The 19335-nt window shown below is 38.0% G+C and overlaps 1 protein-coding gene across 1 annotated transcript; it reads left to right on the top strand.

Moving 5' to 3' along the window:
- Positions 1-99: 99 nt before the first annotated feature.
- On the top strand, positions 100-17913 carry LOC119738554 (plexin-B-like). Its single transcript, XM_038213461.1, has 27 exons — positions 100-1242; positions 2865-3071; positions 3445-3570; positions 3940-4055; positions 5517-5649; positions 6244-6397; positions 6728-6827; positions 6967-7084; positions 7381-7515; positions 7719-7814; positions 7967-8075; positions 8454-8644; positions 9096-9250; positions 9659-9773; positions 10267-10403; positions 10891-11058; positions 11575-11656; positions 12124-12351; positions 12895-13071; positions 13777-13981; positions 14630-14797; positions 15089-15169; positions 15622-15803; positions 16056-16165; positions 16411-16573; positions 17043-17179; positions 17598-17913. Exons 1-27 carry the CDS (start codon positions 100-102, stop codon positions 17911-17913), a joined length of 5052 nt encoding a protein of 1683 aa, XP_038069389.1.
- Positions 17914-19335: the final 1422 nt, after the last annotated feature.

The raw sequence follows: 19335 nt of genomic DNA, 5'->3' as shown, positions 1-19335 counted from the left end.
AAAACTTTTTATTGTATGAATTTTTTTACAGCCTGTGACTATAGACTTTTCCTAAAGGGCTGCATTTCCATCTCATACATCCTCCGTGAACTGAAGATCATGGAGTTTTGTCGGAGACACTACGCACTCTTGTGGGCAATCGCTCTGTCTTGGAGTATCATCTGCGTAAGCGTTTTTGCCACATCAGCTGAGCGGCAGGGAGACCTGTCAGACTATGAGTTGGCCAGCTTTGGCAATCCTGATATTTTGGATGAACTCAAAAGACGCGCATCAAAGTTCAACCATTTAACCTTGAGTGACCATGGCGATGTGTATGTTGGAGCTGTCAATTGGTTGTACAGGTTGGACAGTATATTGGAAGAGATACAGATTGTTTCAACCTGTGATGACAGCAGGCCAGATAGTGTGATGCCCTGTCACCTTACAAACAACTACAACAAGATACTGGTAGTTGACAGTACTCGGCCAAACAGTTTGATAACCTGTGGTGGTGTGTATGATGGTATTTGTCAGTTACGACAGTTACAAGATATAAGTAACGTGTTGGTGGAATCGGTTCCCAACGTTGCAGGGTTTGAGGATGCATCTACTGTTAGTCTGATGGCTCCAGGAAGAGGTGGGCAAAACATGCTTTATGCGGCTGTTACTTATACTGGGGAAAACGTTGTTATTCGAGGACGTTTTCCACCAATTACGGGAAGAAGCCTGGAAAGCAATTTCTTTTTATCAGTATCAGAGGAAGCGGATATGGTCTCTTTCAATTACTTGGCAATAACGAACTCTTATACCATAAAGTATGTTGCAGCATTTGAAGATGAAGGTTTCACATACTTTGTTGCCTCTCAGAAAGAGGATTTGAATTCTGCGCAGTTTGTTTCCAAGATCAACAGAGTCTGTCAAGGCGGTCCAAACCTAGATGCATACACAGAAATTACCCTACAGTGCAGTGGATCAGATGGCAGTGTGTACAGCTTGGTGCAAGCAGCTCACTTTGGACCAGCAGGACCTGATCTAGCGGCATCATTCGGTCTCACTGCAGACGAGCAGGTGCTGTATGCTGTGTTTGCCAAGAACCAAGGAGCTCCGGGTACCAGTGATGTACCCATCGATCACTCAGCGTTGTGTGTGTACAGGATGACGGATATCTTGGCTGCCTTCAAAGAAGCAGTGCGGGGATGTATTCAGGATGGAAATACGTACTCCGTTGACTATTTGGAGGGTTCTTTTTGCAAAAGTTTCAGGGTGAGTACAGAAGCGTATTTAGAATGATGTTGTCATTTCTCTAATGAGATTCAAAGATGAATTCCCCGTGCCGTTTTCGAGTTACACCTCGATTTTTTTTTAAATTTCTATTTGCCCAGCAATATAAAATCTATTCACTTTTAAATGAGACAATTTACTCAAAAATCCACCAGTGTTTAGTTATTGAATTATATCTTTACAAATTTCGAATTATCGGCTGCCAGACAACAATTCCGTCTCTCGCAGAGCGGGTTATTTGTGCATTAAAATGAAATGAAAAAATATAAAAACTAAACAAATCCACTTCTTGAAGAGCAAAATGTATGCACCTGTAAATTGCACGTCTTCGAATAAAAAGCCAGATTACCTGTACTTTTGTGGCGTAAGTCCAACCCGACTTACATCAACCCAACCCAAATGCACAGGTTGCCTAACCTAAAATGCATAAAATGAAATGAAAAAAAATATACAAACTAAACAAAATCCACTTTTTGAAGAGCAAAAGGTATGCATCTGTAAATTGCACGCTTGCGAATCAAAGGTGCGTTACCTGTACTTTTGTGGCGTAAACCCAATCCAACCCAATTACCCAACCCAACCCAAATGCACAGGTTGCCTAACCTAAAATAAAATGTGTCATCTTAGTCATCGTAAAACAAGCACTATAGCCTACGTGCAAAATATGCTCCTATTTCAAAACAACGAGCGGGAATATATTGAATAGCGAAGTGGAGAAACTGCAAAATGATGGTAAAAAGGATAAAATGTAACATTTTGACAATATATCGACGCCTCCATCTTTCCAGATGGGGACCAGGTCCAGTGTGCGCTTCTTTGCCATTGCTTCTCTGTTCTTGATGTCTGTTACTCTGTAGGCCCTAAATATGCCCCCCCCCCTAAATGCATAGCAAACCTGTCGTGTAAAGTCAAGCCCTCTGTCCCGCTTCTCCATTTCATTTCAAAGCTGATAGGTTCAAATTGTTTCTTTCTGCAATAATGGTGCAAACTATAGGTAATTGAACCATAGATCATCGTAAAAAACAAGGCAGCTTTCTTTGTAGTCCCCTGGCTGATGCATCAATGTGGTAGCATAAACACGCTAAAGCACTCATTCTTTTTTCTGATATAGGATCGGTAATGCGTGAATTTGGGTATGATAATTTGTTATGATAACATAGAAATCGAAATTTCTATTTTCAACTGAGCTTATTTTATTAACAACCGTAATTTCATCAGCACGAATGTTGCTTTATTGTTTACTTAGAAAATAAATTATATATTCTATGTGTGTCCTTATATTGCTATTCTATTTGACATCTTATTCATTTTATTCTTAATTGATAGCTATTAATTTGTTATGACGATTCATTTTTTGAATGAAGTAATTCAAATGTTTTGTTATATTTGTACTTGATTGTATATCATCCACAATTCAGCCTTTGGGCTGCGACGAATCGATAATAAAACCCTTAAATTGAATTGAATTGGAATTCTCGTTTCATCAACGACTCTCCTCGAACTGACTGGATTCATGTGTCTAATTGATAATTTCCAATCCCGAACCAAGATATTGCTTTTACTGGTTAATCATTGTTTTCTTGTATCTACTAAATTCGTTATAGATTCCCATTCTGGATCGCTATTTCTGCATAACATTGACCGCTGATTCAAATAAAACGCCATTATTCAAGTACGCCAAGGGCATAGCCCCCGTTCCATCCACGGCAATTCTAGAGCTGCCTGGTACTCTCATGTCATCCATCATAACCATTACTGAAGTCAACTACACAATCGCTTTAATCGGGACATCGAGTGGAGATCTACTCAAGGTAAATAAACCCTAATCGGTTGAAATGTATGACTGAAGGCGACGTAGAGACTAAATTGGACAGTTTAGAAGCAGTTTTATTTCAAACCATTTAGTTTACACCCCTTGCACTCGAGACTTTAGTTTTAAGCACGACGCATTGATTCTGGAAAGTTATTGATTTTTTTAAAATGAGAAATAATAAGCTATATTTTTGGTCTCTCTTAATAAATTGGCTTGCATGAACGACGCTGCTTAAGCATACACTCAAGGCAAGCAGTGCATGCAGGGGTGACCTTGATTATCCATAAATCCATGTGAAATTTCTTAACTCTCTATGTACAATGTATGTGTAAACAAATGTATTAAGGTCCTTTGTGTCATCTTGTCATTAGGTTCATATGGAAAGTAACACTGCCAGCCGACTTTATGAACGCATTAGCGTTGATACCAGTCCAGTTCTGCCAGATGTCAAGGTTAATGACACAACACAAGTACTTTTTCTCTTGACGGAACGAAAGGTAAGCACATACCTCACCTGCCGAGGCGGACTGCTAAATAATGACTTTCTCCACTCCATTTAGCTTCGCCCATGGGCTTCGCATTAGCAGAAAAGTTGACAGATTTGGCAGGAAAAAAATCAAAAGCTAAACTGACGTGGTTTTTTTTTTAGAGCAACTAGATTTTCAGTTATTTATGGAAAGCCAGAGAAAACATGAGTTACTTTGAATATTATCATAACAACAAAGAGCTTAGCAAGTTGACCAAATGATACGAGCATCAAGAAAAAAAACCCCAACTTTTTGCTGAAATCAAATACTATTTTTCAACATTAAGATAATAGTGTACAATAAAATTGTAAGAAAGTTACAATATAATTTACCTTTTAGTTGGTGAAGCTTCGCGTTGAGAATTGTGGCCAATACACTACATGCGAAACGTGTATTGGGACTGATGCAGGGAATGATGGAGACCCATATTGTGGATGGTGCACTCTGGAACGAAGGTACAGTCATTTGGTTGCGAAGGGCGATTTCTAAAGGTTACGTAATACTTCATTTTGAATAAACTACATGGGCACACACATGTTCACCGTTGGCGGGCGAAATCTTTGAAAATTAATTTCTCCCGTTTGGGAGACCGTATCTTCCCATAATTTACTTTCCTCATAATGATCCAAGTATGTGCTAAAAATCGTTGTGATGTGTTCATTACTTTAATTGAATCGGAAAAATAGGTCTGGCTACGTGCATCATTGACGTTTGCAATAGCTGTCAATCTTTTCAAGCCTCGCGAATAATAATAAGGTTCCTATCCTTTATGGTGTGCAGTAAAAATTTTGAGAAAAGCCTCCTTCACGAGTTATTAATTGATAAATATCATCCTTTTTGCCGGCTTCCATTGATCGATACCGGGACCCACGCCAAAACACGCCGAGTGACGCTAATGAATAGCTGATCTACAATACGTATGATATTGTGTGGCTTGGCCGAAATAGGTCAACCGTAGCGCCTAAGGCGCTTTGCTGAACAATGCATGTGACTTGGGTTGGCAGAAATCATCGTCGAAATTTTCCATGGGGATGGTTCAAATTGTAGCACTAGCGTTTGCAACAACATATTAAGCTGAAATTCGGAATATACTTAGATGATATCAGCGTTCAATTACTCGTGAAATAACAAATTTTGAGAAATTCCTAGAAATAGATATAAATACAGAGATTTGGGGAAGTTTTCGAACGATTTCTTCCAGACTTAAAGGTCAGCTTTACCAGTAACCAGTATTGGCGTTTCGGCATCGATGACGGCGATTTTTACACTGACATGAAGCTAAGAATTTCTTCTTCCGTTATAATTTAACTTTTCAATCATACTGTACATATTTTCTGAGAAACACAACGTTCAAAAGGCCATGTTTTTTTGTGGTGCTTGAATTTCACTGCTCTGCTATAGCGTCTAAGTACGTAAACGGATTAGCTTTGCCCAACAACGGCAGACGCTTTGCCTTAGCAACCACATGACTGGGCAAGTCACACGGGATGCCACCCGAGTACATTGATGGGTAATTAAAGAAGTTGTATAGAACGGTAGTCTATCACCACTCATACGGGGTGCAACATGTATTGCACTGCATCTGATGTAGGTAAAACATAGGTTGTGCACTCTGGAATAGAAGTAATTTATTGGGAAAGTTCCTACAGCTGGTCAGTTTAGTTGATTGTGTCAGTGAAAAAAAACTTCTTTTCTATTTATATGATAAATACAGAGTTCAAGGAGCTTATTCATTGTATTTGTCCGATGTCATTTGTACGTAAAAGAACATTCAAATTCAGTGGTGACGTAACGATGTTCTCCAATGAAATCTAGAAAGTAGAGCATGTCATGTTCTTCCGTTTTGGTTTTTGCTTTGGATGACTGTCGACTACCAAGCTATCCTGATCATATGATAACATTGAATTCTTGCCTAGATGTACGAGATATTCAGACTGTCCATCACCTGATGTATCTACTCGATGGTTGGCCTACAATGCTGATCAGTGCATTAATATTACCGATGTAGCTCCCTATGATAACCTACCAATCACAGTCACTGAGCAACTGGTGAGATACGGATGCATTTAAATCACATCTTAATTGTATCCTTACAGTAAAAAGCAATGAAATTTGCTTTAAAAAATTAAACACTCACTTCAAAGTGCAGATTTGTAATGGATTGATCCAGATATATTTACCATATATAAATATGATATGAAGAAGTTAGCGTCAATGCGACGCCTATCGTACAGACGACATATAAGGTCTAATCACTTTAATTTTGCTTCCCTTGGATCTCCATCCTTTAAATAATTTTTTTTATCTGTGTATAATTACACAAATTGTTTCTCGCACTTTGCCTTCTTAATTTTTAGGAGTAACAATTGCATGCATTTTATTTTATGTAGGCCTACTCTTAATGAATCTTGGCTTTGTACAGAGACCTGTATATTTGATGTCACGCCATTTTTATTATGTTTTGAATTTCGTGAATCTCAAAGAAAATATTTATCGTGCGTCGGAGTCATTTGAGCTCACCAAATGTTATTTTAACTCTGTCTATAGTATCCCTGACCAGTGGAGCTAACTCTTGGAGTTCATTCAATATTAATAAAATACATATTAGTATTTAAATATAATTTTTTTTCTTTCACTTTTTAGATCAACCTGACTGTGCAAAAGTTCCCCGATCTAGGGACCGGCCAGAGTTATGGATGTCATTTTGGGTCATTCGAATCTCCAGCTACGAAGAATGGTGAAGTACTAGAGTGTACGTCACCTCCTAGTGATGGGATACCTGCCATTCCGCAAGGAGGCAAGTGCAATAAGAGACATCCATAGGATGTTATTTATGGCAAAATATACAGAGCAAGCATTCAAAAAGTCAACTTGTAGTTTCCTTCTTATCCATTCTAGAATGAAAATGATGCTTGTAAATCAATCGCATTATAACAACAGAGGAACGTGATCAGAGGCAGTAAAATATGGTACACTGACGTACTTACTGTTAGCATTAAAATGATGTCTACATTTGGTACCCACAAAAATCGATTTGAACTCGTAGTAATTTAAAAATACACGCTCATTTTCGAAATGTCTATTGCAACTCATAAACGAGGTGGTTTTGTTCTTATCTGTTGCTAAGATGATGCAGTACACGTAGATTTGAGTGTTGAGTCATCTGAAACTTCAGTTCAATTCATAGACACCGACTTCTACTTCTATGAGTGTTCAACGCACACCTCGTGAGTACTAATCAGTTGTATTTGAAATTCAATTTGTTTTCCTTTAGGTTGCTTAAATGCATATTTTTTTCCCAGTACGTTTGCCTGATGATTTTCTTTAATCTCTAAATAATTCAGTTCTCTTTGGTTGTTTACGTAGCTGTGTATCCTGCGTTGGTAGTCGCTGGGCCTGTGATTGGTGCGTGTTTGAGAACAGATGTACTCATGAAAACTCCACATGCACACGTGCTAATGAAATCATCATTACTGGAGATAACGTGAGAACAAAATACAAGAGCTAAGCCGATATTTTTGTAAGAAAAAAAAATATTATTTTGCTTAAATCTCTTGATTGTATAATCCTATATGTCGACTATTCGGTAAATATGTATTTTGTGCATTACTAGTTATTGAAAACGAAACTATATAATTGTCATGTACTCCTATATTTTTATTTTAGAATTTAGCTAATCTTTATCAGATGTCTGTTGATCATGAGTTAAAAATTGAAGCCGATGTATATTTTGGGGAGGCAATGACATATACTTTGTTGTTTGTTGGCGTTTACCTACAGAATCCGACTGCTTCTGCAGTCAAAGGACCTGAGTTTTGCCCTCAGCTGCTGAACCAGACTGCTGAAGTTCTGCTTCCTAATGACATTATGAGGAGCATAACTGTCATGACTTCAAACTTGCCAGACGAAGCTGAGGTTTGTTTATTAACACAACTAACACAAACAACGACAATCCGTAACTGATGTCAACGTTAACCCCCGTCTATATTCCCCTATCAGTGCCTGATAGTGACATTTTCAAGATTTCGCTGAGTCCAGTTAACACCTTGCTTAATTCATCCCCTGGTAGGAGAAAATACAATTTTTAATACTCTTTCCCTTTCTTTCTGCATGTGCAGATTTCTAGCTATCAGTGCAGCTTAGACATTGAGGGATCGCCACAGGCTGTTAATGCAGATCGCAATGGAGATAGGATCACATGCCAAGAGAAGGCTGTAAGTTACCCTGAAACTGGTATTTTAGCCTTGGATTGCTAATTTCTTTAATAAAAATGAAAGCTATCACTTATTTTGCATACTGGCCTTACACAATGTTGATGTTGTAGCTTCAGGTATTAAAAGGTAAAGTTGCTTGCTTGCTTCAACAGTACACCTACCTATCTAATGTTGAACCAGAGATGGAAGTGGGACTGTCTGTTTCATGGACTGACACAAGCGGTGCTGCGCACATCCTAGATGACATACATGGATTTGATGGTAAGGAATAAAGACTGATTAATAATAAGTTGAGGAGATTTACTCTTTCGTCAGTCTAAAATTTTTATATAAAAGAGATTATTTCCAAAACGTGATAAACGTCAATTTGTTACCTATAAGAGTCATACCCACTCCTGACTGCCCAAAGTCAGTATCGAATTTAAGAATACAACAAAACGCAAATGATGTTTGTTTAATATTCTTTAAAGTTCAGAACCGTGCAAATTCCTTTTTTTTTAAATGGGTATATCGCGTTTTTAAAATAAACTCTTCATATGCTTTTCTTCGTTTGTTATCAACAGTTTTGCATTGGAATTTGGTCTTTAAAATATTGTTGAAAGACATGAGATGATCTAGTATTCTGCTCATATCAAACAGTAACGTTGTACAAGTGTGAGGTCCAGAAGCCAGACTGCAGCCGTTGTGTTACAGCCCGCCCAGTGCTCGAATGTGTTTGGTGTGGTGCCATGCCGAGCGAGTCTGGTGTTTGCAAACTGAATGAAGTTTGCAGTGAAAATAGAGTGACTTTGGATAACGGATTGAACTGCCCTGATCCAGTTCTGAGTAAGGTAGGTTATACAACTCTTCAGTTGAATATTATTCGCTTGAATTATTGTTATCAATATTCTAAGTGAGGGTACTTGTCAACATGTTTTTAATAATACATATTTATCACAAAGTATGAAAGACTACTGCCTCCAATTGAAGCACACCTTGTATCCATTTGACTTGACTTTGTGACAGAATAAAAAAGAGAGGAAATTTTGTCTTGCGCAAGATGAAAAACAAAATCATTTTTATGACTGCTTAAGCGAAGGTGTAGGGCCTATCATATAAACTAGGCCTATAAAATTATGGATGACTGCACATAAGCCACCAAGCTGAAGGATTTGTCTTTCAAGAGCATTTACCAATGCATCTTTGCTAATAATGTGTTGTATTTAAATGCATCATGATTTCATGTTACATGTACGTGTTTGTGTGTGTTATGTTACTATTGTTTCCAAAATCACGCGTTAGGTATTTCCCTTGACCGGGCCGATTGGAGGCAACACAGTCATAGATGTGATGGGAACTGATATCGGTCTGAGATTTAGTGATGTTGTGAGTATGATGGTTGGCGATCAACCATGTGATCTGGCTGGATTAAGCTCAGACTACCAACTTGGATCAAGGTAGGGTCAAATCATACTGCATGTAAGGACATTACCTTTTTATCCAAGTTTTGACTAATGGCCATCTATTCAGTTTTTCGTATTTTTGTTAACATATTAAAAAAACAACTTTCTAACGGAAGTATTTTGTTCTCTGTCAGTTATAATACTTTTTTCCATCGTTTACAGGCGATGCAGTATGCTGTGCATAAAAATTGTTTGGATTTCTAATCATTTTCCCTTTAGAATTCTCAATTCACAATCACATGTGCCGTGCTGTGGAACATTGTAAAATCTAAAAGGAGACATTTTGTGCTTAACAAATATGTTATTTACTTAATAGGCCATGTATTAGTTCCAGAGTGGATGAGGTTGAGGAGGTTTGCTCAACTTCCTTGTCTTAATGTCACGTATTACGTTATGTTTCAGTGTCAGCTGCAGAACGAGAGCAGAAAGTGAAGGAGCCGAGTTGGTTACTTTGACAGTCGTGGGTGCAGACGGTACCATGCAACACAGCTCAGGAACGGTCAACTTTAACTTCAAAGTAAGTCACGTCCTGCACGCACTCGTTTACACTGACTCAGCCACTGAGGAACCTGCTTGGAAAATGAACAAGCGTCCAAGATTTTTTTTTTACACTGAAATAGTAATCACGGAATGTATGATCACGAAAGAGGTCTGTTCACGAATGTTCTTTTCTTAGCAGTGCGGCACCGCATTATGTCAGCTGGAGCAATGATAAGATATACTTTAGCTGAATTAGTTGATAATTTTACACCCAAAATTTTATGTTTGAGTTGAGGATATTTGGAAAAATCCCAGGCATTTGAGTGAATTTCCTCAAACGTATCTCAGATTTACGTTTGAAGTGTCAAAATACTTAAAATCAATAATACTTGAGTATTCTATGCACGATTATCTAGCAAATACTTACTTCAACAATGATATAATATAAAAACAATATACTTGTTGTGCAAATTGTGTGAGAGACAAACACAGTTCTAGAAATGTTTTCATCAGATGTTTTTTGTTAACAGGACCCAGCTATTACACATGTCCAACCCCGCCTTGGCCCAGAAGACGGTGGGACGGAAGTTAGTGTGAATGGTACAGCCCTCAACACAGGACGCGATATTGAAGCCTTCATCGGCGACAATCCTTGCAACATAACAGGGTATTGTGTCTCTTTCCTGATACACGTGATTATTCAAATTGTTGCCCATACGGCAAAAATCGGAGCATTGTCTTATTCTCCCCTCTGGAATGACATTTATTGAAGCATTCATTGGAAACAAATAACAGTGTTTTGTACGATCATTATTAATTCAGGAAAAAGAGGGATCTCCCCAACGTTGGTACAATTTCTAGTTTCAACAAAATCATTTAGACTTCTATCAAGCTTCAGTTGTTAAATTTTCCTTTCCCACCTTTGTGGAACGGCTTTTGTTAGTTATATATTTTATTACAAAAATCTACTTTGTTCTGTTCTGTAGAATTGCTCTAAATTCGTCAGATTTCCAATTGCCTTGAACAATAATTGCTATACATCCATTCAGTATTAAGGAGCATCATACACAGAGATGAATTCACGTTTACGTCTCTGCAGAAAACTCTGCATGGCCTCTGTCTCAAGTGATTTGTTTCTTTCCCAAATTGTAAAGCAAACCGGTTGAATCCATGCTAGAATGCACAACCACTGCTGGCCAAGTTGGATATCAAGGTGTTGTGAGAGTCTCCTTCGATGGGGCCACGAGAACCTCATCAGATATGTACACGTACACTGAGAATCCCACCATTACTGAGGTGTCTCCTCTGAAAAGCATCGTTTCGTGAGTTTTTAGATTTTTTGTCTTCATCTTTTTTACCATGATGGGCTTTTTGGTATAGCTTTTTTGGTATATACTTCAATTTGTATCGACCACATTATTTCTACCTAATTTGTATTACAGTCTGTATTGTCCAATGAAAATGTCTGCGTTTTAAATATTTTTAAACACAAACAACAAAATGAGGGTAAAAAGGGACTTTTGGTCCTGATATTAGTGAAATGTTATGTTTCTATTGTGAGATACGTTGTCAAGTAGCAAGTTTGCAGCCAAGTTTATGCATGGCTGTTTAAGAAGCAAACTAACACAACTCTTTTTATTTCTGAAGACTACTGTTAACTGAGTGAACAGTGAAATGTTATGGCTGATTAATAACTTCAAAATGTCATTTGCTGAAAATGCCTGAAAGTGAACATGTGCGTGCAATTCTACATTGTTTAAATTGGTGTTACACCAGCCAATATCTTTCAGTGTGTAAAATGTATTTTTAGTATTTGCCATCGTGTTTCTAATTGTCAGGGGTGGTCGAATTTTGACGGTTACTGGCACTTTTCTACACACAAGTAGAAACCGTCAAATCGTTGTCATCAATGCAAATGAGGTGAGAAATGTTTTTCATTTAATTTATTATTTCACACGAATAAAAAAAAACTTATACAAATATATAAGGATATACATGTGTAAACAAGTAACTACAATTATGGTAATGAGATGGACAATTAAGTGAGTAGAAAAATAGGTGCACCCCTGCAAGATCACTAATTTGGTATCTGTATAAAGGATTTTATATCTTTCCAATCCCTGCTCAACTTCCCCTTAACCAACAATCTCAATATATCTATTTGCTCCACTCTTCCAACATACATATAATATGGAAACTATTTAAAACTTCTATTTTTCTCTAACCACAAACGAAACTGGCAAAAAGTGTACTACGTGAAGTGTGACAGCCATTGCATCATTAAAAACCTGTCTGTTTTAAAATAGAAACAAAGAAGGGTGCCTTGTCAACCGGAGCTAATACTGACCAGAATTGTCAACTTAAGAATGTGGGTCTTTATTTTGCAGGAATGTCAAGGTGAATCTGCAACAGAGATGCGGTGCCCGTCTCCGAACATAACAGACCTCGACATAAGCAATAAAAACTTGACCTTCGGCTTCATCATGGATGGGGTCTCTCAACTGTTGACATGGTCTGAGGATAACGATGCCAACTTGGAGTACTTTGATGATCCAATGTATAACAAATTTGAAGGTGGTATGAAGGAAAAAGAAGGAGAAACCTTGACAATCACGGTTGGTGTACGCGTGTCTTATTCTATGCGCCTATCCTTTCATTGTTTTTTCTATCTGTATAAAGATATGTGGCCTGTCGGTAAACGTGCACGAAGCACACTTATACAGTGCTTTGTAAAGTGAAACACCTCTCATATGTGACTCAAGATAAATTTAAGTTGATATCTCTTCCTCCTGAATCAAGTGGATCTTCCCAAAATACAGTAGGCCTATCTTTGTAACTCTTGCTGAGTTACAAAACGTCATATCAAACTCAGATCAGTCATTGCAAAAGCAAATGTAAATGTGATGTGAAATAAAAGTTAAGGTTTTTTTTTTACCTCAGTCCTCACACGGTGTGTAGAAGTACATGTACATGAAAAACGACAGAAATTCTTACGTGTGATACAGCCATATGACCTTCGTATTTAGAAATAAATAAAAGTGTTGAGCATTTATTGTCACAACCGAAAAGACTAAACGCTTTCGAAATATACCAATGCAGATACCAATACATTTCCTTTAAACCAATTTAACTTAAATTACCTGTGGATGTTTCAACAGGGCGAGCGGATTGACAGCGCCATCACAGAGGGAGAAATCATCGTGACGATCGGCGTAGAGAGCTGTCCCGTTAGCCTGATCACTGATTCAGCACTCATATGTGAATTGCCCGATGAGGCACCAGCAGCCGGTGACTACATGGGAGAAGATACCGGGAAAGGTCTGCCTGTGGTATGGGTAAGTAAGGGGCGGATCCATCTTTGAATTGAGGGGGGGGGTAGTTCTTTTCTTTCGAGATTTTTCCTTCTTGTGCGGCCCCAAAGGGGAGGTTTATCCCCTTACCCTCCCCGTATAGATCGGCCACTGTCCGCCCTTACAGACTTGCGGGTAATTTTTTATTGTGCTAATTTGATATTATCCTTAAAAACATCTCAAATAAATGAAGTTTTTCTGAAGCTTTTCAACAAAATTTTAAGTACAACCTTGTAAATGTGAAGTTCTTTCTCAGTTTTTGTTCAATTGTTTCGACATTATGAATAGTAAACCAATTAGAAAATTGGAATCAGTATTTCTCCGGTCAAAGAATTTCATAATTTTCGGTCATTACACTCCCAAAATCTGAAGAGAAGACCCCTCTGGCTGTAAAATGACCAAGAAAAGCGGCTCATCTCGGATTGAATATTATTAAGCTAGGTTTAAACATTGTTCCTCAGATGGATTGAACATCTGTTATACTCAATCCGAAAGGTTAAAAAACACCCAACATTCGGCCAGTTCTCCCAAAAACGTAATTACACTACTTTGTCATTGTTGATTTTTTCTTCAAAAGTGATTATTATACCGTCGACATTAACAAATTGGTTAAGTCTATGTCAGTTATGTTGATTCGTTTATTCAAGTCTATGTTGAATTGTTTATTATTTCATTTGTGTTATTCCATAGGTTCGCCACAATAACTTAAAATTTAGGTTGGGCTATTTGGTCTATCCCAGTACGGTGCCACTTGTCGCTATACTTGTACCGAGTTTGGTCATTCCACTCTCCATGGCGATACTGCTCGCTGCTACATTCGTGTATTGCAAACAATTGCAAAGGAAGCGCACCCACGACCGAAGACTATTGGGCAGGATAGTGGCGATTCATCTCGGTAAGTGCTAGTGGCAAGAGATGACTTCAGTTTACTCGAATATTTAATTCCTGAGTGCTAGAAACAGGTGCACAAAACTGCAGTGAAGAGAGAGTATCATCTCAGTCTATATGAGTATGCCCTTGTAAGTTAAAATCACTTGATCGCAAGACGGCGAAATGGTAAACAACACGAAACCCTTTCAAATTTCAAAGCCAATTATCCTCCATCACTTGTGTTTACCGGCTACTTATCGATTCCTAATTTTCAAGCATAATTATGATAGTTTAGAAAAAAATTAAACAGTACGTAGCTGCACATCTCCGTATTAAATTATTTTCTACTTCTAATAAAACTCTGAAGATGGCTGCTAACGGGCAGCCGGTTTTAATGGTATTATTCATGGCAAAAGAATTCAAATGGCGTGCTCCTCATTTGACTGTAAATTGTCAAGTTGTAGACAGGATGAAACAAATTTCTCTACAAAAACAAAAATAAATATAGAACTCTTTTGTCAAGATTGTGTTAACCATTTGAGACAACTTGTGAATCTTGTGTAGCATGCAAAGGTTGTTTTGTCTGTTGATTTGTAAGCCTGAACGTGCTCGTAAACTTACCACTATATAACGTTATTTACTGTTAATGCGACATTGTATCTGTTTTCCTCAGAAATTGACTCCCACGTCAAAAGACGCAGGTGGTATAGATCCCAGAAACAGTCGGAATCTGCTCAGCCAAAACAAAAGCGCATTGTCCTGAACAACAAGGTCAGCTTCGTTCCCGACGACATTCATATCGACTTCAGCCAACTGGAATTGGGGGAAACTCTCGGACAAGGTAGTGACTTTGTACGAGAAAACAATGTACGTTTCATGAGTTCAAAGTGTAAGCTGTTATTTTACCTGAGAAGGAGAGGCCTACATAAAGTACAGGGGCTGTGTGTGCAAACTGTTATTGAAACGCATTTTCACGTTTCGACCTTTAGTAAATTATTTGGACTCGGCCAGTCGCTGGGTCTGTTAGTAAGTCGGTAGGTCGGTTAATTGGTCTGCCAGCTGGCTAGTTCTTCAGTACCAGCAAAAGATAATCAGCAAAGATGAGTATAAAACACTTGAATAAATTTTACAGGTGCATTTGGGCGTGTACTGAAAGCTGTTCTACACGACACGTCAGGGGAAGATCAAATTGTGGCCGTAAAGACAGTGCAAGGTTGGTGATGAGAATGTCGGCCATTTGTGAGAGATGTTTTCTATGACAGTATCATGGATTCAAAACAAAGCATTGAAAAGTTGTTCTTCGGTTAAAAAAGGGCCCATTTCAGAATGGTATGCATTTTGGTCTTGATTATACTTGTTGCTGATTAGAGTTACCGAAGAGGCGTTGGATGACCCTAGTCACCTTATACCGAGAAAGAGGAACTAAACAACATTAATCATTGTGCGTCTTGAATGAAAGAGTCTTTTCATTCAGAATTGCGAATTGTTGGTTGTAAAATGTTCTTGAACTGAAGTGAATGTTCTCCGGTGTCACTGGGTTATTGCATTTCTGTGGTGATGAAAATAAGTTGAAATACAAGTTCCTGTTTTTGTGTAGTAGCTTGGCCAAATGTAAGTTGGGCGTGCCAGTTATCACATATAAATGCCTTACTTTTGCATGTATAGACACCTCGGACCCGAAAAATGTGGTGAAGTTCCTGGAGGAAGGCCTGATCATGAAAACCTTCGACCATGTCAACGTACTGGGGCTTCTGGGGTTGACCTTTGACGCGGACAAAAACCCCTTGGTGGTGATACCCTTCATGGCCAACGGTGACCTCAAGACATATCTGGTCAAGAAGAAACAGGTGTGTAGTCAAGAGCGATCAATGTCGATAATAAGTAGTGGAAGTTTTGATAAAAGGATTGGTGATGAGTGGCATGAGTTTGGAACTCACTTAATGGTGATTTTGGTAGATGTTGTTACGTTTAATAATTAATAGTTCACTCACGAGATTTGTTAAACAAATTTGCTGTCCCATTTCGTAAACAGTATGTCGTGTTTTTGATTGTGAGTGTGGTATTTATTTATTAATTTGGAGGTTTTACTTTCAATTTAGACCTTGGCGACATCTCTGCTGTTGAGGTTTGCCTCACATGCCGCACTCGGTATGAGTTACTTGGCTCAGCACAAGTTTGTCCACAGAGATCTTGCGGCCAGAAATTGCATGTAAGTGTATCCTCTCTTCTATATCATCTGGGGCTTTTACACATGTCTTTATATGTGTGTTTGAGTAAAAGCAAAATGAATGTTACGAGAAATCGGTCAGCTGTTTCATCGAAAATAATTTGTATGCACCAGAGATACCAAGGGACATGCATTCATTGAATTAACTCCAGAGTTCGAATTAATGGTATTGCAATTCTTAAATGATGTGACCCCAAAGTAAGATCAACTTTTAACAACCTCTTTAGGGTGAACAGTGATCTTCTGGTGAAGATAGCGGATTTTGGACTATCCCGTGACATGCACGAATCGGATTACTACACAAGCGGCGATGCCCAGGCTAAGCTGCCTATCAAATGGATGGCTCCCGAGTCCATGGAACGTCGAGTGTACAACGCCAGGACTGACGTGGTACGCAATTAAATCCATCTTTGATTGCAATGTTAGATGATGTTTAGATAAAGATCTTAACGGAAAAGAAAGCAAAACACATCTCTTTGCGTTCTGTGGAACTATCCTTCGAAGAGAAACTACATGAACTTTGATGTCCGGTCATGAAACGTCAGTTTATTGATAATTTACATCGGGTATGTTTTCAAGGCGCCTGACCCTCATTAGCTGGAGTATTTCGTCTTAAGACGCCCACCTCGAACTGATTTCTAAGTTAACTTAGTAATGAACGTTTTTATTTCAATTTGACACAAGATCTCATTAAACGGTTCAATAAAGACTCAAATACAATGTAGTTTGGTCAATCTTCGTTAATCTTGGCTACTCTTTCCAGCTTGCTCATGTCAACTGTTCGGTAGCTCAATTGAACAGGCATCATTCGAATGGTCTCTAACATTGACAAATATTTGTCTTCTTTGGTTTTCTACAGTGGTCATATGGTGTGCTCCTGTGGGAGATTTTCAGTAAGGGTGCCAAACCGTATCCAGGAATACCCAACCAAGATGTGTATGATTTCTTGAAGAGTGGTCAACGCATGGATGCTCCCAAGAACTGCCCGCCAGAAATGTATGTTCAGACAGCGCTCACCATTACCTTTAACAATACATGTAACGAATTTAATGTCGTTTTAACTGCTGTAAAAGTATGCATGATTCTTATATATTTTACTCAATTCTTTCTAAAGGTGAAGGGATCTTAATGCATCTATTTTACTCTCAGGGGTTTTACACAATTGAAAGTATGTATAACACTCTCTAGTTGGTTGTGAGAAACAGTGAAGAGTGTTTTGCTCGGGGTTTCAAATAAGAAAGGGAAACCAATTCTCAAATATTTTTGTCAAAAATGTAGGGTTAATATGCTCGAGTAATCAGTAATAATGGAAAGTGTATTGTCGGGGGTTTCAAGTAAAAATGCAAACAGAATTTGATATACGATCAAGCATGCAGCATCTAATGATTCTTGTTACATTTGCTGACTGATACAGCTACGGCATAATGGTACGTTGCTGGCAGGACAACCCCAAGTCACGTTGCACCTTCGTCCAAGTTGCCAACGAGCTGGAAGAACTGTTGGAGGGAGACCGTGACTACGTAGCAGCTCCTAGTGCGGGTGTGGTTGGTCTGCGACCCATCGAACATCGCGAAGAACCTGGTGTCAAAGACGACAGCTATCTGGTCCCGATGCAGCAGGAGACCGCCTTTGGCGCTGACGGCCCGTGTAGTGACGGAGAAACCAGCGGGAGCCTTGCGACTGCCGCCCATGATCCCTTGGATTATGTCAATAAAATTATCATTAGATAAGTGACGTGCAAATTCCCAGATAAGAAATATCCGAAAAGAAAATGGTTTGAAGAAAAAAGTCTGATTCAAGTTGTCAATATATTAAAATAATTATTGATCAAGATGGATTTATAGGACACACTCCTTGCTCACTTTCATTCCTAAGAATTTTTTTTTTAACCTTTCTAGCTTTTTCTCTCCGTGTATTGGAATGAAATCGTTTACAATATATAGAAGGTGGCAGGCTAAACTAATAGCTAAAACATGGCTTTTTAAGCGTCTTAAACCAGTGCCAAATGCCATTTTTTTCTGCGATTGACATTGTTGTTTATGGACAGTGGTATATTAATCTGAGGTATTACTGTCGTTCACCATCATTGAATGAAACGTTCACAGATACGTAATTTGTATTACTTCATAATATTCTGATTTCCCGCAAATGAGTGCAAGATTGTTTTTAAAGATAAAATTGTTCACATTTTATAATAATACTTGAACCGTTTATTCTAAAATACACAGTGATTTTCCAGTATTGTATTCTATAACCATTAGCTTCGTAAAGTACATTCCTGTACAAACAGTAAAATAATAATAAGCCATACAATGTTTATTTGCAATTGATAACTTGCCGACTGGGAAATGTCCTTACAGATTCCTGCAAGTTGCACAAAACATTTATATAAAAATGGGTGAAGTTATCAATAAATTATTGACTGTCGGTATCGCTATAAAACTAAAATTTGGAGCAAACACTAATAGCAATGTTATTTTATTTAACGTATTGTACACAGTTGTTTTTCAGCATTTAATTATTAAGATAAATAGTGTATTACATAATTGACATAATTTGTATATTTGGAACACCAGTAAAGACCTATATACTTAGACAGATGACACGTGCATATGCATTCTTCTGCGAAATATACGAGAAATGTAGCTCATTTCATTGAGATGATATCTTGTTTACCTTTAAAAGTGTTTTAAAAAATGGTGAAAGGAGAGTGTTCTGTCGAAGGTGCAAAAAAATAGCAATTTTGAAAAGAAGTTCTTTAAGCAAGGTAACGGAGGCTGCTCAATGGTTGCCAGTTAATGTAGAAAAACAAACTGACTTAACAGGTTAACAAAATACCAGAATAAGTTGGTAAATGACTTCGAAAGATTTATTTTAAAAAGTTGCAGAGTTGGAGATTTAACAATGATTGTAGTTAGCACCGAGTGCTGTATAAATGCTCATACATGTATTCGATTTTCATTTGATTCGATTTAATCTTGCTTTTGGATCATGATTCATTCGATACACAGATACATATTTAATCACCTTTTTTATTCAGATTATTAGCATTACAATGGTATATTGCTAACTTATAGCCAACATTGAATTTCTGTTTAAAATGTTAAGACAAATTTTAGTTCAGATGTGTTGAATCACATACATTTCACAGA

The sequence above is a fragment of the Patiria miniata genome, unplaced genomic scaffold (assembly GCF_015706575.1).
Source record: "Patiria miniata isolate m_02_andy unplaced genomic scaffold, ASM1570657v1 HiC_scaffold_3, whole genome shotgun sequence".
NCBI lineage: Eukaryota > Metazoa > Echinodermata > Asteroidea > Valvatida > Asterinidae > Patiria > Patiria miniata.
This window is presented reverse-complemented; position numbering and strand designations above follow the sequence as displayed.